Below are 21795 nucleotides of genomic sequence, written 5' to 3'. Positions count from 1 at the left end.
CCAAGAGAGCAGAGCTTGGCTTTTCAGAGTGGGAAAATGTCACAGCAGAGAATGAAGAAGAGGATGATGAGGTGACAAAATACACCGTGAAGTGACCTGTGATGACGAATGACAGAGAGATGTTGGGCTGGTGAAAGTCCAACAGCACAACATATCCACTGCTAGCCAAGTTAGTGAACGGGTGGTTTGCGTCCCGGCCACCAGCAGCGAAAGGATATTCAGCGTGGCAGGCCGGACCATCGACCCGAGGAGAACAAAGACATGTTCTTCTGTTGTGTTCTGTTGTCTTAATATTTAGGCCATAGGTCTATAGCTAATAGCTAATAATATCCAGTATTTATACTTTAATTAATCAAGACTACATTTTTTATGTTATTGACTTGTTCTTCTGTTGTGTTCTCTTCTGTTGTCATAATACTTAGGCCATAACTTAATTAGCTAGAACATTTCATTTATTATTTTCAAAATAAAAAGCTGTATTTTAAAGGCGTGACTGACTGACTTGTACTTATATAGGCTGCATGAGACCATTGGAGCTCACGGAATCAAACAAACACTTAAAAACAGGCAACGGCAGTAGCATCTGTCTAATTTATGAAGATACTGTATATATGGATGTTTTACACACTTTGAGTCCACATATAACTGTTGTTGATTATATTCAATTTGGGTTTTCTCCCTCTCCTCACTTTACTTAGACAAGGCAAGGGGTTTTCCCTCTCACCTCCTCACTCCGCTTGTTGCCGTCTCTGCCTTGTTGTCAAAACCAGTGTAAATTAATAGCCTACTGGTTAACTTTCGCAAAATGACAACATGGTCTAGGAAAAGGTTGGGCTGTTTTCTAGAAATCAGGCTTTTTTCGAGTTCGGGCTCATTACATTTTTGTGATGTCAGCTCATCGGGCTTGGGTTGGACGGGGCTTGAAGTTTCAGGCCCATTGAGAACTAGGTTGAATTTGTGGAAGCAGTTGGATGGAAACCTTGCGGTTATTATTGTAGGTTATTATTGTATGTACCTAATGAAACCTCTTATCCACAGACATCCAAAGACATCTATATGAGGTAACTGCACTGTGTCAGCTGTACTCACAATACTGGATGTAAGCTATACTAGCATGATTATACTGAGCAAAGGACAAAATTATTGTTTATGTGTGTGTCGTCATTTTGTTGACTGGTGGGGTTGGTCATATTCAGAGTGTGATGACAAACAGGGTTGGGGTCAATTCCATTTAAATTCAGGAAGAATACTGAAATTCCAATACTCTTCAATTATTTTCAATGAGGAAAATGTGGAATTGGAATTTGGTTTACATTCTGAATTGACTGGATTTTAAACGGAATTGAGCCCAACCCTGGTGATCATGTTGATTGATTTAACATTCCAAGCAGCTGGTTCTGTTGATGGCATGTGACTGTGAGGTTTTGTTTCTAAGCTAACATTAAGTGCTGCAGGCAGGTACAGGTAACCGTGAAAATAAACAAAACACTTGAGTAAATGAGGGATACAAAGTACAGTGGGGCAAAAAAGTATTTAGTCAGCCACCAATTGTGCAAGTTCTCCCACTTAAAAATATGAGAGGCCTGTAATTTTCATCATAGGTACACTTCAACTATGACAGACAAAATTAGGGGGAAAAATCCAGAAAATCACATTGTAGGATTTTTAATGAATTTATTTGCAAATTATGGTGGAAAATAAGTATTTGGTTACCTACAAACAAGCAAGATTTCTGGCTCTCACAGACCTGTAACTTCTTCTTTAAGAGGCTCCTCTGTCCTCCACTCGTTACCTGTACTAATGGCACCTGTTTGAACTTGTTATCAGTATAAAAGACACCTGTTCACAACTTCAAACAGTCACACTCCAAACTCCACTATGGCCAAGACCAAAGAGCTGTCAAAGGACACCAGAAACAAAATTGTAGACCTGCACCAGGCTGGGAAGACTGAATCTGCAATAAGCAGCTTGGTTTGAAGAAATCAACTGTGGGAGCAATTATTAGGAAATGGAAGACATACAAGACCACTGATAATCTCCCTCGATCTGGGGCTCCACGCAAGATCTCACCCCGTGGGGTCAAAATGATCACAAGAATGGCGAGCAAAAATCGCAGAACCACAGACCTGCAGAGAGCTGGGACCAAAGTAACAAAGCCTACCATCAGTAACACACTACGCCACAAGGGACTCAAATCCTGCAGTGCCAGACGTGTCCCCCTGCTTAAGCCAATACATGTCCAGGCCCGTCTGAAGTTTGCTAGAGAGCATTTGGATGATCCAGAAGAAGATTGGGAGAATGTCATATGGTCAGATGAAACCAAAATATAACTTTTTGTTAAAAACTCAACTTGTCATGTTTGGAGGACAAAGAATGCTGAGTTGCATCCAAAGAACACCATACCTACTGTGAAGCATGGGGGTGGAAACATCTTGCTTTTGGGCTGTTTTTCTGCAAAGGGACCAGGACGACTGATCCGTGTAAAGGAAAGAATGAATGGGGCCATGTTTTTTTTTTTTTTTTTTATTTCACCTTTATTTAACCAGGTAGGCTAGTTGAGAACAAGTTCTCATTTGCAACTGCGACCTGGCCAAGATAAGGCATAGCAGTGTGAACAGACAACACAGAGTTACACATGGAGTAAACAATTAACAAGTCAATAACACAGTAGAAAAAAGGGGAGTCTATATATACATTGTGTGCAAAAGGCATGAGAAGGTAGGCAAATAATTACAATTATGCAGATTAACACTGGAGTGATAAATGATCAGATGGTTATGTACAGGTAGAGATATTGGTGTGCAAAAGAGCAGAAAAATAAAAATAAATAAATAAAAACAGTATGGGGATGAGGTAGGTGAAAATGGGTGGGCTATTTACCAATAGACTATGTACAGCTGCAGCGATCGGTTAGCTGCTCAGATAGCAGATGTTTGAAGTTGGTGAGGGAGATAAAAGTCTCCAACTTCAGCGATTTTTGCAATTCGTTCCAGTCACAGGCAGCAGAGAACTGGAACGAAAGGCGGCCAAATGAGGTGTTGGCTTTAGGGATGATCAGTGAGATACACCTGCTGGAGCGCGTGCTACGGATGGGTGTTGCCATCGTAACCAGTGAACTGAGATAAGGCGGAGCTTTACCTAGCATGGACTTGTAGATGACCTGGAGCCAGTGGGTCTGGCGACGAATATGTAGCGAGGGCCAGCCGACTAGAGCATACAAGTCGCAGTGGTGGGTGGTATAAGGTGCTTTAGTGACAAAACGGATGGCACTGTGATAAACTGCATCCAGTTTGCTGAGTAGAGTGTTGGAAGCAATTTTGTAGATGACGTCGCCGAAGTCGAGGATCGGTAGGATAGTCAGTTTTACTAGGGTAAGTTTGGCGGCGTGAGTGAAGTAGGCTTTGTTGCGGAATAGAAAGCCGACTCTTGATTTGATTTTCGATTGGAGATGTTTGATATGGGTCTGGAAGGAGAGTTTAGAGTCTAGCCAGACACCTAGGTACTTATAGATGTCCACATATTCAAGGTCGGAACCATCCAGGGTGGTGATGCTGGTCAGGCGTGCGGGTGCAGGCAGCGAACGGTTGAAAAGCATGCATTTGGTTTTACTAGCGTTTAAGAGCAGTTGGAGGCCACGGAAGGAGTGCTGTATGGCATTGAAGCTCGTTTGGAGGTTAGATAGCACTGTGTCCAAGGACGGGCCGGAAGTATATAGAATGGTGTCGTCTGCGTAGAGGTGGATCAGGGAATCGCCCGCAGCATGAGAAACATCATTGATATATACAGAGAAAAGAGTCGGCCCGAAAATTGAACCCTGTGGCACCCCCATAGAGACTGCCAGAGGACCGGACAGCATGCCCTCCGATTTGACACACTGAACTCTGTCTGCAAAGTAATTGGTGAACCAGGCAAGGCAGTCATCCGAAAAACCGAGGCTACTGAGTCTGCCGATAAGAATACGGTGATTGACAGAGTCACCGTATCGTGAGATTTTGAGTGAAAGCCTCCTTCCATCAGCAAGGGCATTGAAGATGAAACGTGGCTGGGTCTTTCAGCATGACAATGATCCCAAACACACCGCCCGGGCAACGAAGGAGTGGCTTCGTAAGAAGCATTTCAAGGTCCTGGAGTGACCTAGCCAGTCTCCAGATCTCAACCCCATAGAAAATCATTGGAGGGAGTTGAAAGTCTGTGTTGCCCAGCAACAGCCCCAAAACATCACTGCTCTAGAGAAGATCTGCATGGAGGAATGGGCCAAAATACCAGCAACAGTGTGTGAAAACCTTTTGAAGACAGAAAACGTTTGACCTCTGTCATTGCCAACAAAGGGTATATAACAAAGTATTGAGATAAACTTTTGTTATTGACCAAATACTTTTTTTCCACCATAATTTTCAAATAAATTCATTAAAAATCCTACAATGTGATTTTCTGGATTTTTTTCAAATTTTGTCTGTCATAGTTGAAGTGTACCTATGATGAAAATTACAGGCCTCTCATCTTTTTAGGTAGGAGAACTTGCACAATTGGTGGCTGACTAAATACTTTTTTTGACCCACTGTATATTGACAGCAGGTGCTTCCACACAGGTGTGGTTCTGGAGTAAATCCAGTAATTAACATCCCATCATGCTTAGGGTCATGTATAAAAATGCCCAGTTACACATCATTTTGGCTGCCATGACTACAAGAAGAGATCTCAGTGACTTTGAAACAGAGGTCGCAAAGGAGTATACAGGATTTAAAGGGTGTGTGTGTGTGTGTGTGTGTGTGTGTGTGTGTGTGTGTGTGTGTGTGTGTGTGTGTGTGTGTGTGTGTGTGTGTCAGTCACCAAATCTCAACCCAATTGAACACTTATGGGAGATTCTGGAGTGTCGCCTGAGACAGCGTTTTCCACCACCATCAACAAAATCGCATCCCTCCAATAGAGTTCCAGACACTTGTAGAATCTATGCCGAGATGCATTGAAGCTGTTCAACGCCCTATTAAGATTACTTTATGTTGGTGTTTCCTTTATTTTGGCAGTTACCTGTATGTCTCTGGCAATGGGTCTCACACACACTAGCAATGTGCATGCCCTGCCCACCTGAGGTCTTTGGCAGCAATCTATTTCCTGTGTTTGAGGGGTGCAAAATCCACTTGTCACTTAAATCTCTCTGGATTGATTTCTTTCATTTTACTCCTGTGACTCTTTCAGACTCTCACTTGTGCCCGTCTTATTTTCCCGTTAATGTTACGACAGAGGAAATGTTTGTAATGACCTGTCAAACACCCCGGTAATGGCTGAAATGTGCTCAATGTAATACATTGTCTTTCCGTAGAATCTATAAAAATGCAAAACCTTCGTTGGGGATTCTACACACCGTCTCGACACTTACATAACAAGACAGAGACGAAAGACAACTTTATTTTGATGGGTGTTAATACAGTTGACATTTTTACAAATTAGATACGCTGAAATGAAAGAAATTAACACTCGGATTATAGTGATATGTCTGATCTCTCAAACATGTATGTTTAGATAGGTGTAATATACACTGAGTATACAAAACATTAAGAACTCCTGCTCTTTTCATGACATAGACTGACTGACCAGGTGAAAGCTATGATCCCTTATTGATGTCACTTGTTACATCCATTTCAATCAATGTAGATGAAGGGGAGGAGACAGTTTAAAGAAGGATTTTTAAGCCTTGACAATTGAGACATGGATTGTATATGTGTGCCATTCAGAGGGTGAATGGGTAATGCAAAATATTTAAGTGCCTTTGAACAGGGTATGGTAGTAGGTGCCAGGCGCACCGGTTTGTGTCAAGAACTGCAATGCTGCTGGGTTTTTCACGCTCAACAGTTTCATGTGTGTATCAAGAATGGTCCACCAACCAAAGGATATCCAGGCAACGTAACACAACTGTGGGAAGCATTGGAGTCAACATGGGCCAGCCTTCCTGTGGAATGCTTTCGACACCTTGTAGAGTCCATGCCCTGACGAATTGAGGCTGTTCTGAAGGCAAAGGGAGGGGGATTGCAGCTCTATATTAGGAAGGTGTTCCTAATGTTTGGTATACTGAGTGTCTGAGGGTATCTTGCTATTATCTGAAGGTATCCTGCTATTGACACACTTGTTACTGCACTGTCGGAACTAGAAGTACATGCATTTTGCTGCACTCACAATAACATCTGCTAACCATGTGTATGTGACCAATAACATTTTATTTTATTTTACAATAGACTGTGACACCAACAGTAATTCATGAGGTAGTCTAAACAGTGCAGGTGAGTGCAGGTAGGTAGGGTAGACAGAGTAAGTGTTTAGTGGTTGCAGTCCTGTTACACCCCGTTATGTTAATTTATTCATACATGTATACCCGGTGGATTTATGCAAATGAGGCACATTTTCTTTATTTTAACACAAAAAATGTAATAAATACCTGATACAATAAGTACAATAAGAAAAATGTATATACTGTATGAGTGCATTCTAATAAAAAAAGGTGACATTTGCAAAATTGAATACATGAATTCCCACCAAAATCCCTGTCCCAGTAAATGTTTTATGTGCTATAATTCAGTCAATATCTAACGGAATATAAAAATGCTAAAAGTTTTGAGTATCTTCATCCACTGTCCAACTGTTGCATTAATTAGAATTGTTTCGATGACCGTTGCCACATATACACAAAAACTCTCAGAACTGTTATTTGCCTCTCCAAGGTTAACTGAAGCACTACAGTCAGCCATGTCTTTGGAGCTGGGTCCTCGGGGACTACTAGTGTTTGAAGACTACGCCAAGGGCAATGCAGCAAATACACACACACGACGCAAGGGAATCCCAGGTGGGTCTCTATAGAACAGAAACAAACACTCTCTCTTTCTCTCTAACTCTTATCTATCTGCCCCCTCTCCCTGTGTGTCTCTCTGTGTGTCTTAGTTCCTCAAAAGCCGTCTCTGCAGCCTCAGGAGTGTGCTTCAGCCAGCAGCACCAGTGTGACTGTTTACTGGAGGGTCAACCCTGGAGACATCATAGACTGCTTCCAGGTCTACTGTATGGAAGACCCACAAGGAGGTAGCCTACACACACACACACAAGCCGCATTTAGACAGGACCCACAAGGAGGTAGCCCACACACACACACACACACACACACACACACACACACACACACACACACACACACACACACACAGGCTGCATTTAGAAAGGATCCACAAGGAGGTAGCCAAGACCCACCAGCAGGTAGTCTACACACACATATAGGCTGAATTTAGACAGGACCCACACGGAGGTAGCCTACACACACACATGCTGCATTTAGATAAGATCTACAAGGAGGCAGCCTACACACACACACACACACACACACACACACACACACACACACACACACACACACACACACACAGGCTGCATTTAGACATTACCCACAATGAGGTAGCCTACACACACACAGGCTGCATTTAGATAAGATCTACAAGGAGGCAGCCTACACACACACACACACACACACACACACACACACACACACACACACACACACACACAGGCTGCATTTAGACAGGACCCACAAGGAGGTAGCCTACACACACACACACTGGCTGCATTAAGACAGGACCCACAAAGAGGTAGCTTACACACATATGCTCCATTTAGAAAGGACCCACAAGGAGGTAGCCTACACACACACTGGCTGTAATTAGACAGGACCCACAAGAATGTAACATACACACACAGGCTGCATAAAATCAGGACCCACAAGGAGGTAGCATGCACACAAAAACAGGCTGCATAAGAGACATAACCCACAACGAGGTAGCCTACGCACTCGCAGGCTGCATTTAGACAGGACCCACAAGGAGGTAGCATACACACACACAGGCTGCATTTAGACAGGCAGCCCGATTTGTATGTTTATTTCACAAAGATGTATTTTTTTTTAGGTCTGAAAAATATCTAATGTGAAAAGATCTGATGTGATTGGTCAAAAGACCAGAAACATCAGAATTTGCCTGTCTAAACGCAGCCTAACAGCTCTTTGTGTTCTCTGCCCAGCGGTGTCGGATGAGTACCGTGTGACAGTGAAGGAGAGTTACTGTGTTCTAGAGGAGCTGGAGCCTGACAAGGTGTATAAAGTGTGGGTGATGGCTGTCAACTATACCGGCTGCTCTCTGCCCAGTGAGAGACTACCCTTCAGAACTGGTGAGTCTCGTCGGTAAAGCAGAAATGTCTTCTGATGTCATACTATGGTCATATGGACCAATGCATGGTTCTCTTGTGATTTATTGATTAATTGGTTGACAGCCCCATCGGTGCCAGTGATTGATACGGGGCGGTGTACGATACTGTGGGACTCGGCCACGTTACGTTGGAATGTGGACAACCAAACACCCATGCAGAGTTACACCCTGGAGTACTGCAGACAGTACGCCCTTGAGGGAGAAGGGCTTAGGTGGGTCTCACACAGGCACACACACATGGCATGCAACCCCCCCCCCCCCCCCCACACACACACACACACAACGAACTACTCTAATATCCTCCATCACTTCAAGCATACACACAAAAATGCCGCTGAAGTTGAGATTTGTGTCTTGGAGGCGTGGTTTGATGTGGGTGTTTCCAAGTTACCAAGGGTAAATTCACTTTGGCAATCTAATACGATAATAGAACACTCTGGTTTGAGAGTCCCAGAGTGCAGAATAGTTTATACATTTACATTTACGAACGACCTAAGACAGGTTTCAGTAATAATTGTTAGGTGTAAATTCTTGCCATTAACAGAGTAACAGTTACTAACCTTCTTGATAACAATGAGAACAGTCTAACCAGCTCTGCTAGGGTGAGTAAAATAGATGCCAGATTTTTTGTTTGTTTTTGCGACAGCTCTTCTTTAAATGACAGTTATGTTTCACTATATTGGATCACTCCAATATATTGGTATTGCTCCGCAGAGGAGGGATACATCCGAGGTGAGGATTTAAAGATTTACTCCCGTGTACACCTTGTATCACGGCTGGGTTCCTCCCCTATATGTAGACCCCATGACCGCAACACGTTATCTTTAATTTTCTCGGCGGACGTCCGTATGGCTTGAGGAACAAACTTTCTGAAGTGCCCTTGGTAAGTCACTGGTAAGTGTAATATCTTGCGTGGAAGTATACTCAATGGTTGTTTGCACCATGGCCACATGGCCAGCCCCTCTTCTTGAGTGGTCCTTGATCGTGGTTGATCTGTATCCTCCACCCATGGTTTGTCGTGCTTGTGTTTCGTTAGCGTTACACGAAACTCAAACCGGCTGCGCGCGTGCTCCATCGTGCATATACTGTATGTATTTTGTCCCCCCCACACCAAACCCAATCACGACACGCAGGTTAAAATATCAAAACCAACTCTGAACGAAATTACATTAACTTGGAGACAGGTTGAAAATCATTAAACATGAATGGCAGTTTAGCTTGCACTTGCTAACTAATTTGTCCTTTTTAGATAGCTTGCTGTTGCTAGCTCATTTGTCCTGGGATACAAACATTGCGTTGTTGTTTTACTTGAAATGCACTCCGACAATTAATCCACACATAAAACGGTTAACCGAATCATTTCTAGGCATCTCTCCTCCTTCCAGGCTTTTTCTTTTGACTTTATATTGTGGTTGGCAACTTTCATAAATTAGGTGTGTTACTGCCACTGACCTCGTTAGTCTTTCAGTCACCCATGTGGGTATAACCAATGAGGAGATGGCACGTGTGTACCTGCTTCTACAAACCAATGAGGAGATGGGAGAGGCAGGACATGCAGTGCGATCTGCATCACAAATAGAACTGACTTCTATTTTAGCCCTTGGCAACGCAGACGCTTGTTGGCACCCGCGAGCAATGTGTGCAATAATTGAATAACATGTATGTCTACATTTATTTTGCAACTTTCGAGCGGTGTAGTCAGCCTGTTACACTATGACTGTGTGTATACATTTATATATTGGTGGCTCTTGCTGCCACAAACTCTATTTACCTTACACAAGTTGTCGACTGGCTTGTTTTGTGTGTGTTGTGAATTGCTTTTAACATGCTGTCCACTGCTAATTACCATAAACGGGTTCTCTGTTAATTCCCCTACAGGTTTTTCTTGTTCTTTCTACTGCAGAATGTTCCTTAATGGAGTTACTCCATCATATGGTGCTGTTTTTTGTTTTCTACTTGGATATGAATCCTGCTAGGTAAAATCGTAGTTGGCGTAAAACAAAAACACACATAAATCTTATCCATTACCTGGTTGCTGTTATTTTTTTTATTTTTTTGTCCCACTGTTTTTCCCACAGGGGTCTACCGTGTTTGCAGAGTTACTGGGTAATTTATCTCCCACCGGGTTCCTATTCCTCCAAGCGGGTCACGACATAGCTCTCCCAGGGCATCAGACCCCTGCTCCGTAGCCTAGTTGGCTTGGCTGAGCTTATGGCTTCCCTTTGTGACTGGGGTGATGGTGGCATCCCCGTGGGGATCCGCATACCTCGTGTATGCACTGCCTGGGTTTCAACCATACTGGATGCCTGTTTTGTGTGGTGTTCTTAGAACACTTGCACCTGGCGCGGTTGGAGGCCATGCGCAAGTGGGTCAGCCAGGCTGGGGCTCAGGCTGGGGATGAGCTCCCTCCCTCAGGAGTGGTGCGGCGGCAGCGAGCTGTTAATCCCTCTACTGGGCCCAGTACCCCTCCAAGGAAACGTGGCCAGAGCAACCGCAGGCAGAGCCCATCTGCTGCCAGTCCTGTACGGACCGCTGGGACCACCATGAACGGAGGGCGCATGCCCTGCGTCAGGAGGTTGATAGCTTCGATGGAAACGACAACTGTTCCCTGTTGGCCAGTGATAGGCTGTTCCTGGGAGACAATGCTGGAACTGTTCACCATGTGAGCGGAGCTACCAGGCTGACGGGCCATCTGAAGCCGCCAGCGGGGCTTCATCGCCCCGAGCGGCTCGAAGGTATGAGCGGCCTACACTTGGGTAGCCACTGCACTGGACATCAACTGGTGGACAGTGAGGACTCTCCATCTGTCCGAATCTCTGCTGAGTTCCGCAGGAGAGCTGGGCCACTGTCAGGGTGGAACCCGCGACAGAAGGCGGGACCCCCCCCAGAGTATTTGATGTGGACTTGAGAGCCACATATACAGTTGTCGAAAGTTTACATACACCTTACCCAACTACATTTAAACTTAGTTTTTCACAATTCCTGACATTTAATCCAATTAAAAATTCCCTGTCTTAAGTCAGTTAGGATCACCCCTTTATTTTAAGAATGTGAAATGTCAGAATAATAGTAGAGAGAATGATTTGATTTCAGCTTTTATTCCTTTGGGTCAAAAGTGAGTGGGTCAGAAGTTTATATACACTCAATTAGTATTTGGTAGAATTGCCTTTAAAGTGTTTATCTTGGGTCAAACGTTTCGGGTAGCCTTGCACTAGCTTCCCACAATAAGTTGGGTGAATTTTGGCCCATTCCTCCTGACCGAGCTGGTGTAACTGAGACAGGTTTGTAGGCCTCCTTGCTCTCACACACTTTTTCAGTGCTGCCCACATATTTTCTATGGGGTTGAGGTCAGGGCTTTGTGATGGCCACTCCAATACCTTGAATTTGTTGTCCTTAAGCCATTTTGCCACAACTTTGGAAGTTTGCTTTGGGTCATTGTCCATGTGGAAGAACCATTTGCGACCAAGCTTTAACTTCCTGACTGATGTCTTGCGATGTTGCTTCAATATATCCACATAATTTTCTTTCCTCATGATGCCATCTATTTTGTGAAGTGCACCAGTCCCTCCTGCAGCAAAGCACCCCCACAACATGATCCATGCTTCACGGTTGGGTTGTGTACTTCAGGTTGCAAGCCTCCTCCTTTTCCCTCCAAATATAATGATGGTCATTATGGCTAAACAGTTCCATGGCCTCGTTGGCTTGGCTGAGCGTCCCTTTGTGACAGGTGTGATGATGTCAACCGTCACCGCCATAGGGACATGCCTGGGGGACCCATGCGCTTTGGGCGCCAGAGTAGAGGCGGGCCCTGGTAGGTCCCATGACACTCCCTTCCCCGGCCGCATCTCCCGGTCTCAAAGTGCAAAGTGGAAGGTGTGTGTCGAGTCCCCATGGGTGTTGTCCTCGGTGCTCGAGGGGTACCGACTCCAATTCTGGTGCAGTTCTCTATCTTTCAGGGACCACAGTGGCCGACCCCCTGAAGAGAACCCTGCTGCCAGAGATTTCCATACTCCTGGACAAGGGTGTCATCCGCAGGTTTGAGAACCGCTAGGTGGTTTCTACTCTACCTATTTTGTGGTCCCAAAAAGAGACGGACGGTTTTGACCGATTCTGGACCTCCGCAACCTCAATGGGTACTTGATGGTACTGAGGTTCCATATGCTGTCCCCAGCCCACGTGTTGCAGGCCGTGTCCAGGGACCAGTGGTTTGTGACGCCGGACCTGATGGATGCGTACTTCCATGTTCCTGTTCACCCAGGTCATTGGCAGTACCTCCGATTCGCTTTCGAAGGGAGGGCTTACGAATTCATGGTTCTTCCCTTTGGCCTCTTCTTGGCACCCCGCACTTTCGCAAAGTGCATGGATGCTGTCCTGACACCTCTCACGTCCCGAGGACTGTTGAGCCTCAATTACCTGGATGATTGGCTGATTTGTGCCCCGAACAGGACCCAGGTCCTGTCAGTGGCAGGCTCCTGACCCACATTTGTGGGCTTTGCACTATTATACATGACAAGAAGAATCATCTGATGTCCACCCAGAGAGTGGCCTTTATTGTCATGGAACTGGACTCAGTTCTCATGAGAGCATGCCTGCCCACCAGAAGGGTTCAGGCTATCTTATTTTGCCTGGACCCCTTTCGACAGGGGTGGTTGCTATCTGCCCAAATCGGCCAATGCCTGTTGGGCTTGCTGACAGCAGCCTTGTTGTTTATTCCCCTGGGACCTGACCAAGGCCAGATCGGCCAGCGGCGGTTGGCTACCCCCTTAGAGTGGCAGGCACATCAATACACTACAGCTGTATTGCTGGCCCTGTAGTCTTTCCTTCCACATCTGAAGACATGTCCTGGTGAGAACAAACACCACAGTGGTGGCTTATATCAACCATCAGAGTGGACTGAGGTCCCAGCGCCTCCATATTATGGCACAGGACTTCCTTCTCTGGGCTCAGGGACGTCTAGCATCTCTACGCGCAGCGCATGTACCTGGCATCCTAAATGTGGCAGCGGATATGATCTCAAAGGAGGGCCTGCCACCTTGGGACTGGAGCCTACATCCCCAGGTGGTGCAGCACCTATGGGACAAGTTCGGTAGGGTGCAGGTGAACCTGTTTCCCTTTCTGGACAATGCACACTGACACCTGTTGTACTCCATGTCGGAGCCACCAGGGCCTCTGGGCTTGGATACTCTGGCTCACGATTGGGCATTCCCCCCTTTTCCCCTGATCCAGGCTATGCTGGACAGGACCAGGATAGCATAGCATCGTCTGCTTCTGGTGGCCCCATACTGGCCCAGACGACCCTGGTTCAGCCTTATCGTGTTCCTGTTGTCTGGGACACCTTAGCAACTTCCCCTGAGACCGGATCTGCTGTCTCATGTCGGGGGAACTCTTTGGCATGCGAGGCCGCACCACCTCAGTCTGTGGCTTGGCCACTGAATGGCACCAATGGTGCATGTTAGGATTACAGGAGTGTGTAATGAACACCATGCAGAGCACAAGGGCGCTGGTTACAACCGCGGCATAACAGTTGCGCTGGCGATTGTTCTGCTCTTGGTGCACTGGTATTGAGGTTGTGCCTGAGTCATTTGGGGTGCAGTATGTCCTCCAATACCTGCAGTCTTGCTTGGATGAGGGCTTGGCAGCCTCTACACTAAGAGGGTATTTGGCCGCTATATCTTCCTGCCATGCGGGATGGATGGACAGGCCAGTGGGGCGCCATCACTTGGTCTCCAGGTTTATGAAGGGGGTTTGTTCGTTGCCTGCGTCCAGCTTTGACCCGCTCAATGGCGAGCTGGGATCTGGATGTGGTCTTGATAGCTTTGGCAAAGCTGCCTTTCGAACCGTTGAAGCCTGCCTCCCTGAAACACCTCTCTATGAAGGTGGTTTTCTTGATAGCGATAACTTCCATGAAGAGGCTGGGTGAGCTCCATGCTCTTTTGGTGAGTTCTGAGTGCTACTGGATGGACCCTGGGGAGAGGAGTGTATCTCTCCGCCCCAACCCTTCATCCCTCCCCAAGGTTCTGTCGGCAGCCCCAAGGCCAGGTCGGCCAGCGGCTGTTGGCTACCCACTTAGAGTGGCAGGCACATCAATACACTACAGCTCCGAGCTGTATTGCTTGCCCTGTAGTCTTTCCTTCCACATCTGAAGACATGTCCTGGTGAGAACAGCCAACAACACAGTGGTGGCTTACATCAATCATCAGAGTGGACTGAGGGACTCCGCCCCAACCCTTCATTCCTCTAGAAGGTTCTGTCAGGCAGACATGTGAACATCCCTTTTTATCCTGTCTGCTTATGACCTCCCCCCGGCAGTGGCAGGGGAGTCTGGGCCTCCCTCCGGCATGTTGTGCCCTGTGAGGGCACTGGCTGCCTATGTGGAGCGGACAAGGTCAGTGAGAACTACAGAGGTGGCACATTCAGCATGAGGTGTGGCTGCGTCCTGGGCTCTACTGAGAGGAGTGCCCCTCGCAAATATCTGTGCTGCGGCCAGCTGGGCTTCCTTTGCTAGGTACTATCCGGTAAATGTGGCACCTCCCTCTGCAGTTGGTTCAGTGGTCCTGGGCGTTGCTTCGCCTTCCACATTGATGGCCCCTGCGTCTCGGTCCCGCGCTGGGGCTTTGCCGCTGGCTGGCCAGGTCCCTCTAGCACTGACTAATCTGGTACGGGTATACCAATATATTAGAGTGATCCAATATAGTGATACATAATGAAGGTTAGTTATGTAACCATGGTTGTTTTTGCTATATGGATCACTCCAAACCTCTACGGTGCTAGAGGAGCCTCAAATGATGTAGAGAACGTGTCGCGGCCATGGGGTCTGTATATTGGGGCAGACCCCAGCCGTGACACAGGTGTACACGGGAGTAAGTCTGTTAATCCTCACCTCGGATGTATCCTTCCTCCGCGCAGTGATACCAATATATTGGAGTGATCCATATAGCTCACATCAACGTGGTTGCATACGTAACCTTCTTTAACATTTACAAACTGCTATCATGTCATCATTCAAAGATGTCAAGCAATGATTATTCCTCGTGTGTGTGTGGTGGGTGCATGGATGTGTGTAGGTCTATCTCAGGTATCCAGGGCAGACAACAGAGGGTACTACTGCATCCCAATGAGAACTACCTGTTCTACATCAAAGCTGTCAACAAGGCTGGAGCCAGCGAACAGAGCGAAGCTGCTCTCATATCTACCAGGGGTGAGAGCGAGACCCGCGCGCACATACACTAACATACACACACCCACACACACTGACCTCTGTACACTGTATCCAGGAACTAGGTTCCACCTGTTGAAGGCTTCGGCTCACCCTGTCCTGAAACTGTCTGAGGACCAGACCACCCTGTACTACCCCCAGGACACATACACAGAGAGAGGGGATGTGGTTAACGAGTGAGTTTTGTATTGCTCAGGTATCTTCTGTCTGTGTGATGTGTGTGCTGCTCTGTAATATAATGTTTGATGCAAGGTTTATGCTTTTACTTGGCTGACATTTTGCCAGGTCTCTGGATAAATTAGATGCTAAGTGTGTGTGTGTGTGTGTGTGTGTGTGTGTGTGTGTATGTTTTTTTTTTTACCCCTAGATGTCCATCTGTCCTGGGTGAGTTGTTACCCATGAGGGGGCATCACTACTGGGAGACCGATGTGACCAGAAGTTCTGCATACCGGGTGGGAGTGGCATATGAGACAGCCAATAGGGACAGTCTACTGGGGGAGAACAACACTTCCTGGTGTCTGCATTGTGTCCCTACACCCTACAGGTATCTATTCCTTTATTTATATCCAATCTCTTATCTATCCTCTTTCCCAACAGCCTTTTCTATTAGGGGTTCAAGCAGCGAAGCTGCGAGAAACCCTATTCTATTTGTTGGCATTAATTCTTCTTCCGTAAGGGCAAATTCCAACGCAAATTCCTGTGTGATGGTAAGGCCTACAAGGTTAAGACTTTGCAAGACGGTAAAGGGCCCAGGGCTACACCCCCTCAAGCAATATCAAATCAAAGTTTATTTGTCACGTGCGCTGAATACAACAGGTGTAGCCTTACAGTGAAATGCTTACTTACCGGCTCCAACCAATAGTGCAAATAAGGTATTAGGTGAACAATAGGTAGGTAAAGAAATAAAATGACAGTAAAAAGACAGGCTATATACAGTAGTCATAAAGTCAGTCATGTCCAAAACATTTGTGCCGAAGTATGTCACAATGTAAATTAAGGTTGAGTTTATTTGAATGGAAAAAATTGTTTTTATAATTAAGTAGAACGCTCTCTTTATGACAGAATGTTACATTTGTGTGAAATCAAAAGTTTTTTTGATTTCAAATTGTCAGTAGAAACGACATTTGTTCAAACAAGTCAGCCATATCAGCTATGTTTTTTAAATGAGGCTGAATGAACTGTTTTGCTTCTAGACAAGGCTCCACTGATAGCCAGGTGTAGCAGTGGTAAGTTGTTGGGACAGCTTTATGCAGGCCCTAACAGTTTGTGGGCACCGTTTGTGACCGTTATAGTGCAATCAATTTATTGTTTAGTGTTGTGTAGTGGCTTTGCTGGCATGCATCCCATTTTTTTGTTTGTTTGCCCCACCAAGACTTACATAATTACATGCATGTCTGGCGCCGATGGACATGGCGGCCTCGCAACTAGCGGTATTTTGTTTTTTTATGTATTTTTTACATTATTATCTCAGGAAATGTTGTGCCATTACATACAGCCAGGAAGAACTGTTGGATATCAGAGTGGCGGTAACCTACCAGAACTACCAGCATTGCGACCAGGAATACACTTCCCTGGAGCAGATCCTTTGTTCACTCTCCCCAGTGCAATTGAACTCATTCCACAGGCCGAGCCAAAACATTGAGGAGAGGAGAGGCACCTGGAGCGGCCTGCTGGTTCGATTTGCACACCACTCACCGCTTCTGAGTATATTACTGGCTAATATTCAGTCTTTGGATAACAAAGTTGACGAGTTCAGGGCAAGGATTTCTTTCCAAAGAGACATCAGGGCCTGTAACATACTTTGTTTCACGGAAACATGGCGCTCTGGAATGAAATCGGTCCAGCCAGAGGGATTCTCAGTTCATCGCGAAGACAGAGACGTGGTCATTTCCTGTATTACTAAGTGAAAGGAGAGTTTACAAACCACACACAAGTCAGCGTTATACTCTAAACTTCATCTTTTAATAATATGAGCTTCACCATAGCCCTTTGGCTCTCAGATCAATTCAGTGTCTATAAATGAATTCTGAGAGTGCTTACAAAAGAATACTTCATCTTTTATAGCCAAGATACACCCCTCTCAACTCACAATGACAAACCACAGTATAAACTTCACAAACGGCCTTTTCCTTGAAAGAGGAGTATCCCATAGCCAGATAGCATTAGCTATAAATTATTGTTCAGTTTGATCTCTAAGACGAGGTTCTACTTCTCGTTCTTGGTACTTCCTATTACCAAAACATTACCTCATCCAATGGCATATATCAATTGTCAACTCTAGATACTCCCATCTCAAATACAACCCACCCCTGGACAAGTTCCCTGAGAGGAGTGAGCCTCTAGGTCATATACTATGAAAGGTACGTTTCAACATCAGAGCGGACATACAATGGTTCCAGACTCTGCCGTACTCCTCCCCCCAATGGGAAAAGGAGGGAATGACTGGAGTACAGACATTGTGTAGCCCTTCACATGGTTTAACAGATATTCACATATGAAGACGATCCTGACCTCTCCCCTCTCTGGGCCCCAAGTGACTTTTTCCCCCATAAGCATATTATGAAAATAAATAAAACATATTTTATATATCAATGTTACCAAACTAATTCGGATTCAGCTACGACAACAGGAATAAATATCTCTCCGGGAAGCAGAAAGGCGGAGGTGTGTGTTTCATGATTAACAATGGTGTAATTGTAATACATGAACTCATGTCCTTTTGTTCACCCAACCTAAAATATTTCACAAAAAAATTACGACCGTATTATCTCCCAAGAGAATTCTCCTCGGTCATAGCGTTTATATCCCCCCTCAAGCCGATACCACAACAGCCCTCAAAGAACTTCACTGGGCTTTATGCAAACTGGAAACCACATATCCTGAGGCTGCATTTATTGTAGCTGGGGATTTTGAGGACGAGGCTGCTGAAGTTCTACCAACATATCGATTTTTGTACTCACACGGGTAAAACATTCGACCACTGCTCTTCAAGCTTCTGGGATGCTTACAAGGCCCTCCTCTGCCCTCCGTTTGGCAGATCTGACCACGACTCCATTTTGCGGCTCCCTTCCTATAGGCAGAAACTCAAACTGGAAGTACCCGTGCTTCGTACTTTTCAACGCTGGTCTGACCAATCGGAATTCAACGCTTCAGGATTGTTTTGATGACGTGAACTGGGATATGTTCTAGGTCGCTTGCAAAAATTATTTAAATTAATACACTGAAACAGTGACTGAGTTTATCAGGAAGTGTATAGGAGATGTCATACCCTCTGACTATTAAAACCTACCCTAACCAGAAACCGTGGACAGATGGCAGCATTTGCGCAAATCTGAAAACGCAAACCACCGCATTTAACCATGGCAAGGTGACTGAGAATATGGCAGAATACAAACAGTTATTCACTCCGCAATGCAATCAAACAGGCAAAACATCAGTATAGAGAAGGTGAAGTCACAATTCAACGGCAGGGTCAAAAGACGATCACGGACTATAAAAGGAAAACAACAAGCCACATCGCCTATACGTCTTGCTTCCGGACTAGCTAAACGCCTTCACCCGCTTTGAGGATAACACCGTGCCACCGCCGTGGCCTGTCTCCTTCTCCGTGGCCGATGTGAGTAAGACATTTAAACGTGTTAACACGACCTGGGTCTGAATCCTGCCCTGTGCAACTGGGTTCTGGACTTCCTGATGGGTCACCCCCAGGTGGTGAAGGTAGGAAACAACACTTGGCCTTCTGGGCAGAGTTGCAAAGACAAAGCCATATCTCAGACTGGCCAATAAAAATAAAAGACTAAGATGGGCAAAAGAACAGACACTGGACAGAGATTGGCGGGTTTGGAGCTGTGCTGCATTTGTTACAACCCCTATTACTAGCCAGTTCAACCTCTTTTGTATCGTCTGGGATCCCTAAAGATTGGGAAGCTGCCGCGGTCATCCCCCTCTTCAAAGGGGGAGACTCTCTAGACCCAAACTGTTACAAACATATATCTATCCTGCCCTACCTTTCTAAAGTCTTCAAAAGCCAAGTTAACAAACAGATCACCGACCATTTAGAATCCCACCGTACCTTCTCCGCTATGCAATCTGGTTTCCGAGCTGGTCATGGGTGCACCTCAGCCGCGCTCAAGGTCCTAAACGATATCATAACCGCCATCGATAAAATACATTACTGTGTAGCCATATTCATCGACCTGGCCAAGGCTTTAAACTCTGTCAATCATCACATTCTTATTGGCAGACTCAACAGCCTTGGTTTCTCAAATGATTGCCTCGCCTGGTTCAACAACTACTTCTCTGATAGAGTTCCGTGTGTCAAATTGGAAGGTCTATTGTCCGGACCTCTGGCAGTCTATGGGGGTGCCACAGGGTTAAATTCTCAGGCCGACTCTATTCTCTGTATATATCAATGACGTCGCTCTCGCTGCGGGTGATTCTTTGATCCACCTCTATGCAGACGACACCATTCTGTATACCTCTGGCCCTTTGGACACTGTGCTAACAAACCTCCAGACGAGCTTCAATGCCATACAACACTCATTCCGTGGCCTCTAACTGCTCTTAAATGCTAGTAAAACTAAATGCATGCTCTTCAACCGATCGTTGCCCGCGCCAACCTTCCCGACTTGCATCACTAGTATGTACCCAAATGTTTAATATCCATAATTTGTATGATTATTTATTTGAATTGTGCGCCCTCCAGTTTCACCGGAAGATGTCGACAGGTGCTCCGATAGTGGGACACCTAGCCCTAAGTCTCCTAACCTGCTATGAAGAAGTCATAGCTATAGCGAAGTGGCTTGTTTTTAGGGAATCTCATCCACAGAATTCGATTTCTGGTCAGGACCAGATCTGAACCAATCATAGGCGTCATTTTTGGTTCAGATTTAGTCTGGCCTTGATTTGGCCCAAGCACCTTTGGCAGCGATTACAGCATTGAGTATTCATGGGTATGATGCTACAAGCTTGGCACACCTGTATTTGAGAAGTTTCTTTCATTATTTTTACCCCAATTTTGTGAGATCCAATTGGTAATTAAACGTCTTGTCCCATCGCTGCAACTCCCGTATGGACTCGGGAGAGGTGAAGGTCGAGAGTCATGGGTCCTCCGAAACACTACCCTGCCAAGCCACACTGCTTCTTGACACACTGCTCGCTTAACCCGGAAGCACCAATGTGTTCGGAGGAAACACCGTCCAGCTGGCGACTGAAGTCAGCTTGCAGGCACCCGGCCCGCCACAAGTAGTCAGAGCATGATGGAAAAAGGAAAACCCTCCCCTAACCTGGACAATGCTTGGTCAATTGTGTGCTGACTCATGGGTCTCCTGGTCACGGTTGGCTGTGATGCAGTGCCTTAGACTGCTGCAACACTCTGGAGGCCCGTGTCTCCCATTCTTATCTCAGGTCTCGCAAGAGATGTTTGATCGGATTCAGGTCTGGGCTCTGGCTGGGCCACTCAAGGACATTTGGAGACTTGTCCCGAGGCCATTCCTGCATTGTCTTGGCTGTGTGCTTCGGGACGTTGTCCTGTTGGAAGGTGAACCTTTGCCCCAGTCTGAGGTTCTGAGCGCTCTGGAGTAGGTTTTCATCACACTTGTTAGATAAAATCCTTCTTTATATCCCAAAAAGTCAGTTTAGTTGGAGCCATCGATTTTGAGTAATCCAGTCGTTCAACATGCAGAGAAAAGAATCCAAAAAGCTATCGCTAAATCTTGTTAAAACAAGTGAAAATACGTTTCTATGTTTTCCTCAGGTACCCTAAAATGTAGTTAAACTATAATATTTCATATGGAAAGAAGTATGTTCAATAGTAAAATATTAGCAGATGCGCACACAGACTGATTTCCAACTCTAAGTACCCGTATTAAAACTCATAATCCTTCATCGTTTTGGAAGAAACAAGCCTGAAACCTTGAACAAAGACTTTTGACATCTAGTGGAAGCCATAGGAATTGTAATCTGTGAGCTGGATTTGGATATGCCCCTATGCTTTCCATTGTAAATCAAAATATATTTTATATTTGATATTCTTCAAGGTAACCACCCTTTGCCTTGATGACAGCTTTGCACACTCTTGGCATTCTTTCAACCAGCTTAATGAGGTAGTCACCTGGAATGCTTTTCCAACAGTCTTGAAGGTGTTCACACATATGCTAAGCACTTGTTGACTGCTTTTCCTTTACTCTGCAGTCTAACTCATCCCAAACCATCTCAATTTTTTTGAGGTTGGGTGATTGTGATGGCCAAGTCATCTAATGCAGCCCTCCACCACTCTCCTTCTTGGTCAAATAGCCCTTACACAGCCTGGAGGTGTGTTTTGAGTCATTGTCCTGTTGAAAAACA

The 21795-nt window shown here is 45.7% G+C and overlaps 1 protein-coding gene across 1 annotated transcript in view; it reads left to right on the top strand.

Annotated features, from left to right (window-relative positions):
* The window catches only part of cmya5 (cardiomyopathy associated 5), a 78996-nt gene that overhangs the window by 54317 nt on the left and 2884 nt on the right, over positions 1 to 21795 (top strand). The window contains exons 7-14 of the mRNA XM_036981763.1: positions 1039 to 1061; positions 6714 to 6835; positions 6931 to 7065; positions 8050 to 8196; positions 8299 to 8446; positions 15299 to 15432; positions 15509 to 15626; positions 15818 to 15994. Of these exons, the coding sequence (XP_036837658.1) occupies positions 1039 to 1061; positions 6714 to 6835; positions 6931 to 7065; positions 8050 to 8196; positions 8299 to 8446; positions 15299 to 15432; positions 15509 to 15626; positions 15818 to 15994 (1004 nt within the window). The remainder of the gene's footprint in view (positions 1 to 1038; positions 1062 to 6713; positions 6836 to 6930; positions 7066 to 8049; positions 8197 to 8298; positions 8447 to 15298; positions 15433 to 15508; positions 15627 to 15817; positions 15995 to 21795) is intronic.

The sequence above is a fragment of the Oncorhynchus mykiss genome, chromosome 6, assembly GCF_013265735.2.
Source record: "Oncorhynchus mykiss isolate Arlee chromosome 6, USDA_OmykA_1.1, whole genome shotgun sequence".
Taxonomy (NCBI): Eukaryota; Metazoa; Chordata; class Actinopteri; order Salmoniformes; family Salmonidae; genus Oncorhynchus; species Oncorhynchus mykiss.
This window is presented reverse-complemented; position numbering and strand designations above follow the sequence as displayed.